Source organism: Erinaceus europaeus, chromosome 8, assembly GCF_950295315.1.
Source record: "Erinaceus europaeus chromosome 8, mEriEur2.1, whole genome shotgun sequence".
NCBI classification, from domain to species: domain Eukaryota; kingdom Metazoa; phylum Chordata; class Mammalia; order Eulipotyphla; family Erinaceidae; genus Erinaceus; species Erinaceus europaeus.
The window spans coordinates 104,768,061-104,780,116 of NC_080169.1; the positions used below are offsets into that span (position 1 = coordinate 104,768,061).

The 12,056-nt window shown below is 40.2% G+C and overlaps 1 protein-coding gene across 1 annotated transcript in view; it reads left to right on the top strand.

Annotated features, from left to right (window-relative positions):
• EXOC4 (exocyst complex component 4) overlaps window positions 1–12,056 on the top strand; it is a 915,110-nt gene that overhangs the window by 29,507 nt on the left and 873,547 nt on the right. The window contains exon 2 of the mRNA XM_060196593.1: window positions 6,923–7,112. Within this exon, the coding sequence (XP_060052576.1) occupies window positions 6,923–7,112 (190 nt within the window). The remainder of the gene's footprint in view (window positions 1–6,922; window positions 7,113–12,056) is intronic.

Sequence of the window (12,056 nt, forward strand, 5' to 3'; positions counted from 1 at the left end):
CAAGGTCATAGATATGGGTTGGCACTATCTATCCATCTATCTATCTATCTATCTATCTATCTATCTATCTATCTATCTATCTATCTATCCATCTACCTAGCTGCCTACCTATACACCTATCTACTTATCTGTCTATATTTTTTGCCCATTTTTAATATAGCTCTGCCCTCACTTCCTTTCTAAATCACACCTATACCTATTACTACTCCCGAGTTTCCTTTCTTTTTCTTCTTCTTTCTCAGATAAATGAAATTGCTTGATTTCCTCTGGTGTTTTCCAGATTCACTTCCCTTTCAGTGATGGTATAAAAATAAGGATTTCTGGTGACAGATATTTCGGGCTTTGATGGAATTGGTGTTCAGACTCCCTCTGGTCATCATCCCCTGTCATTTAGCACTTGTAGAAATATGGATTAAAATTCTTTTGGGGTGCAGAAAGGAAGGAGTTCTGGCTTCTGTAATTGCTTCTCCCTCCCATAACGTTTTTATTCAGTCATCTGTCAGTGGCCAATTAGGTTGCCTCTATTATTTGGCTGTTGTCCTGATGCGGGGGTATATGCATCCCTTCAAATGAGTGTTTTCATGTCCTTTGGTTATGTGCATATGAATGGTATTGCTAGAACATAAGTTGTAGAGAGTGCAGGAAAAAAAGAAATCCTGGTCCTCTGGGAAGGCAGAATGGTGTAGCCACTGTGGAAAACAGTAGGAAGAGTTGATAAACAAAGATAGAAGTAGACCCAAAGATTCCTAATCTGTCAAGAAGGACAGTGGTGCCCGCTCATCAGGCTGTTTTGAGACTGGTTCTAGATTGTGGTGCAAAACAACCATCACATTGCCCTTTGTATGATACACACTGTGCCTCATTTTGACCTTCCCTTCCTGCAAAGACTCATGTAAATTTCTGTATGTAGTTTTCAAGTTTCCCCAGGATGAGTGAGAGCTGCCTTGTTGGCACTTGTAGTCAGTGGGATCTTGAGTAATATTTCAACTCAGCTATTTACAAAAATGCAGTGTCATTTTAAGTTGGGTTATAAGACATTTAATATTCATATTATGCCATATAAAACTTTTTGTTTGGTCAGTTTTCACTATATTTAGCAGGATGTCGCATCCAGTTCTGAGCACTACATTTTGAGAAGCAAGCTAGGGAAGTTTTAAAACAGCCACATATTCCAGGTGGGAAGATTGACTTTATTATAAGTACTACAGCTGTATGCCTGCAAAGCACAACTCAAGTGTCTTCTGTAAAGAGAGGGCTAACAGTGGCACTTACCTCATACAGTCATTGTCAAGAACACATGAATTATGTGCAAATCTCTTAGATTAATGACAGACACACTGGCCTATACTAAGTATTTGCTTTTTTTGAGAGGACTACAGAGGAAAGCAATGCGGATTTTGTGCACATCCAGTTGGAGAAGAATCAGTGAAGAAATTGTAGAGGTCTGACCTAGGGAAGAAAGTAGTATTGAAAGTCCTTTATCAGTTAAAGAGACATTTTATGAAAAAATAATAGATTTTTTTTGTGTGTGTTACTGAAAATGATGGAACTACAATTATAAAGAGGCTGAATTTATTTTATTTTCATACAAGGTTTTATAACAAGCAGAGCTGTTAAAAAACAAAAACAAACAAACAAACAAACAAAACCCAAAGTGAATTGCATTGTGAATGAGTGAGTTTTCCATTACACAGAGGCTTAGAAGGCTGGAGAGAGAGGTTTGTGCTCTCTGGCTGTTAGGGTGAGCAAGATGACAAGTGTTCTCTTTCACCCAGCTCTCAGGTCAAGTGACTGGCTTAAATTGAGCTAATCTCATACTGAAAATTGTTGGGCTTTGGTAGCATGCAAGGGAACTTGCCCTCTAGGATTTAGCTTGCTTTTCACTCACTGCATGAGACATTGTATTTCTTGTCTTATGTTGCAGAGAACAGGTGAGAAATGAATCTTACTTTATCTACTTTCTTTGCTTGGCAACATGTAATCTTTGAAGGAACCAAGTCAATTAGGTGTTATACTTGTTGGGAGAGTCTCTTTGAAAGGGCTGTGTTTCTAAAATTCTTGTGAGCAAAGCAATGGGTTCCTTTAATTTTCAACTGTTTTGTCAAGTTGTCTGGCAAACTGCCTTGGACGGAAGAAATAATCTCTCCCTTCCTACAAAAGGCAATCATGTTTGCTGCTCAGTTTTCTACTGTGAAAAAAAATCTGGGGACTTCTCAGAATACTAGATAGGGACCTACCCTATGATCTATCAATTCCTCATTTGGTGATATAACCAAAGGAAACAAACACACCTGTCTGAAGAGATGTATTTATTCCTGTGTTCATAGCAGCACTATTTGTAATAACCCAATTGTGTAAACAAACTTGATGTTCAACAACAGATGAGTGGCTAAGAAAGTTGTGGAATATATACACAATGGAATACTCCTCAGCAATCAAAATTAATGAAGGTACCCCCTTTGCTTCATCATGAATAGATCTTGAAGGCATTAAGTGAGATAAGTTAAAATGAGACGGACAAATACCAGATGATCTCATTTATGAGCAGAACTTAAGAAACAAACCAGAAATGGAAACCACAAAACAAACCTTGGACTGGGCAGGGTGTACTGCACCAAATAGCACGCGTGTGCGCGCATGCGCGCGCACACACACACACATACAGAAACAAAGAAACAAAGAAACAAACAAAAAACTCTGGGGAGGATATGCTTGAGGGGATGAGAAGGGTCATGGGGTATTGATGTGACCATATGTTAACAACCATACTGTAAACCATTAACTCCGCCAAATAAAATGAGAAAAAAAAAGTTGTATTTTTTTCAGTTCAGACTTCTTTAGGAATTCAGTTTGTGTGGGCATCATCTGAGTCCATCTGCTTAATTCCCATAGAACCTGGAGCTTATCCAAATACGGTTATGTTCGTGCTACCTCTTGTGTTCTGAGTGATGAAGCCCTTGGTCATTGACCTCAGGAGTTTCTTGTCTTCTCCATGAAATAGCATCCATACAGCTGTGTCAGAGTAGCTCCTTAGCTCGAAGGGGGTGACATCTCAGAGTCCTCACAGTTTTTGCCATTCAGAAGTCAGTCACAGAGGTTAAATCTCAAAACAGCTTTCAAATGATTTGGCATTTGAGTGGAGTGATGGGATTCAAATTGTGTCTCCAAAGGATGTCTGTACCATGACATTGTGGAAAACTACAATTGATGCTATCTTTTCCTGCTGCTTCTGCTATCACTGTGACTATTGCTGTAACTATGATCGTTAGCAAAAATGACCAAAAACCCTATAAGGGAAATGAACTTCCGTTTTAGAGACCAGTAGAAATGGAATACTATGACTTGGGTCATAAGGGTAGTACCTGATGGAGTTAGGATTCCAGCCCAGGCAGGCTGAGCAAGGATTCCAAGCCAGGCAGTTACCTCCAGAGTCTATTACACCAGCATTTAGGAGCATCACCTGAAAACAGGCTGGCCTGAGTTTTGAATCCCTGTGCTCTACTTTTTACTCTCATTGTGTGAGATGGGACAAACTCATCTGGCCTTTTCCAATCTCAGTGGCTACATCTGTTGAAAAGGAGCAGGGGAAAATAACTTTAGGAACCCACTCCAAAGGTCTGTGCTTAGGACTAAACATATATTCCATTAAAGTGCACAGAGCTGGCTTCTGGCAGCTGGTAAGCCTCTCTAAATATCAGTCACCATTATTGTTATTACCTCCATTCTTCTTGCCTTTTTCTCTAATTAAAAAGAAAAAAAAACTCTAATGGTTTTATACTTTTAGAATTCTCTAATGTAGGTATTCTTGACTAAAGGCAAAATGTCATTCTGTCCATTTTTTTTTTCATCAACAGGAAGGTGCAGACCCAGTACAGGCTATTATTTCCTTATATAAATATTTTCTCTAAAAACAAAAATTGGGCCCACTCTCCTTATAGACCCAATTTATGCTCTAATCTTCATCTTCTCTTTTCTAAATAACTCCTAATGCTCCTGTCGGGTGTTACAGTGACAGCTGATGCCTGGGATGGCGTCCTCTCTGGGCCTGACATTTTCCTTAATGGTAATTCCAGTAGTTAATGTAAACAACGTGAAATGTTTGGCATATTTCCTTCTGCAAATGGTGGTGAAGAGGAAATCACACAAAGCATTGTAAAGGCTGCAAACTCGATCCATTGTCGCCTTACGAAGTCTGTGACTGTCTCTTGGAGGAATGATAGTTAAAAACGTCTAGGAACTCTTTCCTTTGGGACACTTGATAAATTGAAGGCATTTTCTGATTGCACTTCACTTTAGGTGAAGGGCAGAGGAGGTTTCTGATTTAAAGAGCAGAGTTATGTATCATAGAAACCACAGGAAGATGGGACCAAATACTCTGTACCTAGATGTTGCAGGTAATCTCAGTGCTTGTCTTTGAAACCAAATTCCAGCCCAAAGTTCTCTTACTCTGATTGACTCCATCGGTCAGAAGCTTGTGTGGTATCCTTTACCTGACAGAAAGTTCGGAGGAGGCTCTGTCAGTGGTACACCAGGACCTGGGTTCAAGCCCCTGGCTCTTACTTCCAGGGGGTAAAGGTTCTTGAGTGGCGAAGCAGTGCTGCAGATGTCTTTCAGTCTCTCTGCCTCTCCGTCTCTCCTTCACCCCCTCAGTTTCTCTCTGTCCCATCAAAAAATAAAAATTAGATAAATGAATAAATTTGATGCAAAGTACATAGTAAAAAATTCAAGAACAAAGAAAGTTTGGTGGTTGTCTACTTTAGGATCACAGATTGGCAGAGGTGGATATAGGACCTCACATAGTAAAGGTTTTTTTTTTTTTTAAGATTTGAAAAAATATATATTTATTTATTTTGGATAGAGACAGAGAAATTGCAGAGAAATGCGAAGATAGAGAGGTGAAGGAGGGAGGGAGGCATTAGGGAGGGAGAGAGAGTGAGAGAGATATCGGGTGGTGGTGCACCTGATTGAGTGCACATGTTGTATGTGCAAGGACCTGGGTTCAAGCCCCCAGTCCCCACCTGCAGAGGGAAAGCTTTGCAAGTGGTGAAGCAGGGCTGCAGGTGTCTATCTCTCTCCCTCTCTAACTCTCCCTTCTCTCTCAATTTCTGGATGTCTCTATCCAATAAATAAATTAAAATAATTAAAAAAAAAGAAAAGAGAGAGAGAGAGACAGAGAGATAGTCAGTCCCCTGAAGCACTGCTTCACTGTTTGTGCATCTTCCCCCTTGAAAGTGGGGACTGAGGTCTTGAACCTGGGTCCTTGTGGACTATAATGTGTACACTTAACTGGATGCACCACCACCCGGCCCTTGGGAAAGGTCTTAAAAGCCTTTCTTTGAGTAGTTCCTGGAACAGCTTTCCTGAATGAGCCCCATAGCTCTTAGAGACCTCGCCTTTTCCTTCATTACAGTTCCGTGCCTCTTTTGCCACAGCCCACACTCCCTTTTCAATTTCATGCTAGCTCCAGATCCTTCTGTCTTTAACACGTTTACAGAATTCTTCTTAGAAGCTCAATTGAAGTCCAAGACTGGCTTGCTGAATCTCTCTCAAAATTGAAAAAGGAACTTTTATATATTATGTCGCTCATGAATGAAGATCTTTTGCTTCAAATGACAGTTTGGAAAAGACTGTTTTACAGTATTTTGCTTGCAAATATCTGGAAGCGTATTTATGATTGATTTGCGGGCAGACTGCCTCTGAAAGCAGTTCTAATGATGGACTGGTAATTGATTGCATCCATCATGGAGAATCTAAAATACCCCCTCCTCAAATTAAAAAAGATAAATGAAATAAACTGGGCTGGATGTATAAGCTGACAAATCTGAGGGAATTTAATGAAACTCTAAATTACCGCAGCCAGCAGATAAGAGGAAAAGGTTTCTTTGTTACTGATTATAACACTAAATTAAAAAAAAAAAATTACCCAAGAAAGATAATAGAAGAAACAAAGATCTGGGGCCCATGTATCAAGCTACATTATTGAAAGATTTTTAATAAGTGTATCTCATTCTCTGGTTATTGTTGATTCCTATCAATCTTGTTAGTACTGTTGGAAGAATAGCAAATTCAGTGTCTTGTCTTGTTGTCTAGGGTACGTTGTTGCTGTTTTGACCGATTTTTAAAATTAATACAAACTTACTCCCAGGCCACTTGGGGCTCTTTCCAATTCGGGTTGTTCAAATGAGCTATAAGGAAGTTGGGTCCTCAGTGTATGAGTGAATTTTTTTTTTTAAACCAGTTAGTATGCTTTCAGTTAGATATAAAAGCAGACCCCATGGAAAGGAACTTAAACAGTGGGTGTTTGTTATTTCTTGTTGCAAAAAGCCATGAGCTAAGTCAGCCACAGGGCTGGTTGGCTTGGTAGTCCAGTGACCCAATGCCATTATTTTGCCCTTCTGTTGGCTTTCTGATTAATTGTTGCAAAAGAACTCAAGTATTTGAATATCTCAGCTTTGTAGAACAATAACCAATGTCAGGAAAAGAAATTTGTTTGTCTTGCCCCCCTCTTTCTTTTTAACCTACTTGCAACAACACTATTCCTAGAAGCCCTTGGTGTTGTTGCCAGAATAGTTACTGGTGATGCGAATGGGACTGTTTGGCATGACCTGGAATCACATAGACAAGTTAAGACCTGCCCAGACTCTTGCAAAATTTATATAGGCTTATTATCTGATTAAAATTGATCCCCATCCCACGAAAAAGAGAAAGGAATGGCTTCTTACATAGGCAATCATCCAATCCACTTAGCTGGGCTACTCGTGTAGAATTCACTATGAAGGCAGTTTTGCACTTTTTTTTGTTAGTAACTTAGTTCTCTTCCTAGTTAGCAGGATGACTCTGCTTGCAATATCAAGTTACTCACCTTAGACACTTTCGCTTTTCGTTATGACTCAGCTTGACCTGTGTCTTCTATCTTTCCCAGGACTCTGTCTACCAGTGATGATGTTGAAGACAGAGAAAATGAGAAGGGTCGCCTTGAGGAAGCCTATGAGAAGTGTGACCGTGACCTCGATGAGCTGATTGTGCAGCACTATACAGAACTGACGACGGCCATTCGCATGTACCAGAGCATCACAGAGCGCATCACCAACTCCCGGAATAAAATAAAGCAGGTAAGCCTCTTGTCTGGTGGTGGTGGATCCTCCAAGTGCAGGTACTTGTTGCTTGGAGAGGTGCCCTGGTGGTGGCTACTAGTTTTAGCACACGCATCATAGAGACTACTCAGGAGTTTTGTAGGTGTCTGCAAAGCCTGGCTAGAGAGAACCCCAGGGGGCTTCCTGGACCTGTATCTGCCCTCCTGGTTCTTAGTTAATGGCTTCCTGTCACTAACTCTCACTGTAGAGAGGAGATAGCCTCACCTTGAGGAAAACTAAAAGGAATCCAAGCCAAAGAAGAGAGCAATTTATGACTGTAGGGCCTTGTAACTCCAGGAAATGATTCGGTGGGTTGAACAAAAGATTTGCATGCCTGAAGGTCTGGTTCCCTTCCTGACATTACAAAGGCCAGAGTGGTGCTCTGGCCTTTCTCTCTCTCATGAAATAATCTTTTTTAAAATTTATTTTTATTACCTTTATTTATTGGATAGAGATAGCCAGGAATCAAGAGAGAGAGAGACAGAGAGAGAGAGAGAGAGAGAGAGAGACCTGCAGCACTGCCTCACCACTTGTGAAGCTTTCCCCCTGCTGGGGGCTCGAACATGGGTCCTTGCACATTGTAACATGTGAGCTCAACCAGGTATACCATGATCTGGCCCCGTGAAATAATCTTTAAAATTTTCTTTATGTTTTTGAGGGGTGGGGGTGGAAGCAGGAAGAATAATGATTTTTGAGACACTTGAGTATAGTTTCTTACCTCTCCATGATGAGTTTCTGTACACCACACCTACCACCAACTGACGTCTTTCTCCATCATCACGCACTGGGTCCGAAAATCCTTCCCAATCCCCTGTCACATGTCCTCCCTTTATTTTTGAATCTTTTTTCTTGCCATGTAGGCTTTTTCAAAAAAAATTATTTATTTATTTATTGGATAGAGACAGCCAGACATCAAGAGGGAAGCAGGTCATAGACAAGGAGAGACAGAGAGACACCTGTAGCACTGCTTTACCATTTGCAAAGCTTTCCCCCTGCAGATGGGGAACAGGGACTTGAACCTGGGTCCTCGTGCATTGTAATGTGCACTCAACCAGGTGCGCCACCACTCAGCCTCATCACTTGCCCCTTTTAGAATCATTGGCTCTGTTAGAATAGATCACAGCTAATCTAAGTTTTACTTTGGTTTCTTTCCCTTAATTGTATTCTTCCTATGAGTGAGGTTGCCCAGTGTTTGTCTTTCTCCTTCTGGGTTAAAAACATCTTTCCTGAGTAGAGACTCAAGGGCTTCTTCTGAGCAGAGGCTCTTATGACCATGCACTAAGTCAACTTTATGTGCTTACATCACTCTGTGTGTGTGTGTGTGGGGGTGTGTGTGTGTGTGTGTGTACTGCTGCAGCAGTTGAAACTTTTCTTTTGTTGCCTTTTGAAATTTTGTTTTTGCATATTTGCATATGTCACCTTATTTGAAATTGGCTGTGATCTCTCTGCAGAGATTATACATTTCTGGTAATTTTCTGTGGAGGAAATCTAACTTATAAATTATTTCAATGTGTGAATGAAATATTTAAGAGAACTCAAATTTTTAAATTCCATTCTTTAGTCAGTAGTGACAAGCAAGTATTACTTTCTACTTCATAACTCTTTTTTTTTCTCCATAACTTTCTTATTTTAGAGTTTTTTTTTTTCTTTCACCTTTGTCTCTCAGTTCTTCCCTCCCTTTTCTTACCTATTCTGTCCTCATTTTTATGTATTTCTTTTCTGTGGAGTCAGGGCCTCAAGCATGTGAAATTACACCGTTTCCAGGATGACTTTTTTTTTTAATGTTTTAATTTTTATTATTTATTTATTTATTCCCTTTTGTTGTCCTTTTTTAAAATATTTATTTATTTTCCATTTTGTTGCCCTTGTTGTTTAACATTGTTGTGGTTATTGATGTCGTTGTTGTTGGATAGGACAGAGAGAAATGGAGAGAGGAGGGGAAGACAGAGAGGGGAGAGAAACAGACACACCTGCAGACCTGCTTCCCTTGTGAAGCGACTCCCGTGCAGGTGGGGAGCCGGGGGCTCGAACCGGGATTCTTATGCCGGTCCTTGTGCTTTGCACCACATGCGCTTAACCTGCTGCGCCACCGCCCGACTCCCTGTCCTTGTTGTTTTATTGTTGTAGTTATTGTTGTTGGATAGGACAGAGAGAATTGGAGAGAGGAGGGGAAGGTAGAGGGGGAGAGTAAGATAGACACCTGCAGATTTGCTTCACCACCTGTGAAGCGACTCCCCTGCAGGTGGGGAGCCAGGGGCTTGAACTGCGATCCTTACACCGGTCCTTGTGCTTTGTGCTACCTACGCTTAACCCACTGTGCTACCACCCGACTCCCCCTTTATATATATATCTTAATACAAATAAGGGATGAAGAAAGAGCTCACAATGCTGCAACTTCCTCTGGTCCTGTGGTACTCTCAGGTGGTGTCCGGGTTTGAACCTGGGTTGTAAATATGGCAAGGCAGAATCTCTCCTGGTGACCCAACTTTCTGACTCCCCATTGCTTTTTGGGGTGGGTCCTTGGAAAGCTCTTAGCTACTTGATACCATGTCTGTAGTATCTAAGGTAAACTATTATTTTTATGTTTGGCTACAAGATGAATTGATCAGATAAGGTTAAGTATGAACACATATAGTTACGTGGTTCTTGTCCCTGTTGTTTTGAGGGTTAGTCCTTTAAGATCTTTCAGTATGATTCTGATAAATAACATTAATTGCCAGCACTTACAGAATGCTGATTCCTTGCCTGGCATAACGATGCCTGTTCCTCATTCAATCAATTTAAATTAGAACTTGAACTCTGGTGTCTCTGATACTCATGTCCTTGCTGCTGGCTTTCAGGCTTTTTTTTTTTTTTTTTAAAGCAGTAATTCTCTGCAAATCCTTTCCCCCTTCCTAATCTTTTGAAGAACACAGAGTTAGCAAGCATTAAAGGGAGTTGATGCTTTATTCTTATTTGATGTTGAAGTGAGAGGTTCAGAGTCTTATGGTTGGTGCTCCTTTACACCCAGCAAGCTGCCTCTCTAGCATTTCTGTGGGTTGAGGATGGAACAGGCCCTTTGAAATGCACTGCCCTGGCACATGGTGGCGAAACTTTTAAAGCACAAGTTGCCATATGTGAGGGTCCAGGCTTGAGCCCCAGGTCCTCACCTATGGGGTGGAAAGGAAGCTTCACAACAAGTGGAGCAGGTTGAAGGTAGCTTTCTGTCAGTCTCTCCCTGTCTCAACTTCCCTCTGTTCTACTAAATATAAAAAGAAAGAAAAAAAATGGCTGCCAGGAGCAGTGGAGCTGTTGTGCAGACAATGAGCCTCAGTGATAACCTTGGTGGTAAAAAAAAAAAAAAGCAAGAAAGTAAGAAGGAAATATTCTGCAATAGTGGAATAGTTGGGAGCTGGGACCTGCCCAGTAATACCTATGCTATGGAATTCTCATGTATTTTCTTCACTGTCTTCTCAGACCTTATATCATGACTTTTTTTTTTAAACACAAATATAAATTATTCTTCTGAAAATGCTGCTGTTGTCAGGTTCAGCCTCTTAAGAATAACAGTTCCAGGGTCAGTAAGCTTTTAACCTTCTTTGAAGCCATGTGCTGACCTCTTTACATTTTAAAATTAACTGGGCATTTTCAAAGGGGAGGTTGTAATTCTTGGCCTTTCCAAGTGGCGAGTTCATCCTATGGATTTATCTGTGAAAGTGGGTAAAGCAATAGATCAGTTGCTGTAGATTTAACGTAAACTGTAGTCCATTTTGACCCAATATACTCAGCTTAAGAAGGGTCAGAAAATGAATATATAGAGCTGCTGACCTTCTGACTTGGCTTTGGGTAATCACAGGACGGGTGAAGGACCTTTTGATATTTGTATTTTCTGATTAATTTGCTTGACTGAAAGGACTTTGCCCTAATCCCAAGGGAAGGCATCGCAATGGTCTCTGCCATGACTTCCTATCACTCTGAGTTGATAGCATCTTCATTCAAACAAAGAGTGTCTGCTGGCATTGAAAAAAAAGAGAGTCTAATTTTGATTATTTCACATCCGTTTTAGTAGGTACTTCTTTTCTCTATCCTCATTTTTAAGTATGCTGGAGTTCTGATGGGGAAAAAAAAATAAAAGAAAGGAAAACAACAAGAAAAAAAGAACTTTATGTTTATTTTACCAGACAGTTGTCAAGAAAGTAAATGTCACATAATTCTGTGTTGTGAATTTGTTATAATACTGGGACAAGAAAGAAAAGACTAAAGCCTTTTTTTTTTTTAAAGTCCTTTAATAATTGATAAATGGGAGAAAAAAAACAACATTGGGGGGAAATGAAAGTGAATTTGTTTCATTGTATAATTTGACAATTTTGTAGCATGAAAGTCTTTTTTCTTATCACCAAGGAAACACTGATGTTTTTTTCACTTAATCATTCCTCATTTTTGATTTTTAATTGCACTTTGGACTAACTACAGCATATAAGTATGCATATATATCTTAAGTTAAAGATGGAGGTGACTCAGTACACACTCAGTTACATTATTTGAGAGCCAAGCAAGAATTTGAGACTATGTTGCTCTGAGGTGTAATATTCCTTCTGCTCTCTGCCAGAAGAATAATGATGATTCATTCCACAAATATTTGCTACGTGGAAGCCTTATGATTGTTACTGGTTCTCTTTTAATTAAAAAAAGAGGTCATTTATTTATGAGAGAGAGAGAGAGAGAAAGCCAGAGAGCCACAGCATCACTCTGGCACATGCAATGCTAGTGATCAAACCTAGGACACCGTGCTTTTAATTTTAAGTCCAATGTTCTAACCACACCACCACTGCCCACCCCCAAGTTCTCTTTAAAAATTTGAGAATGAATACCAGATGATCTCACTTGTAGGTGGAACTTGAGAAACAAGGACAGAAAGGAAAAACACAAAGTGTGTGGCATCAG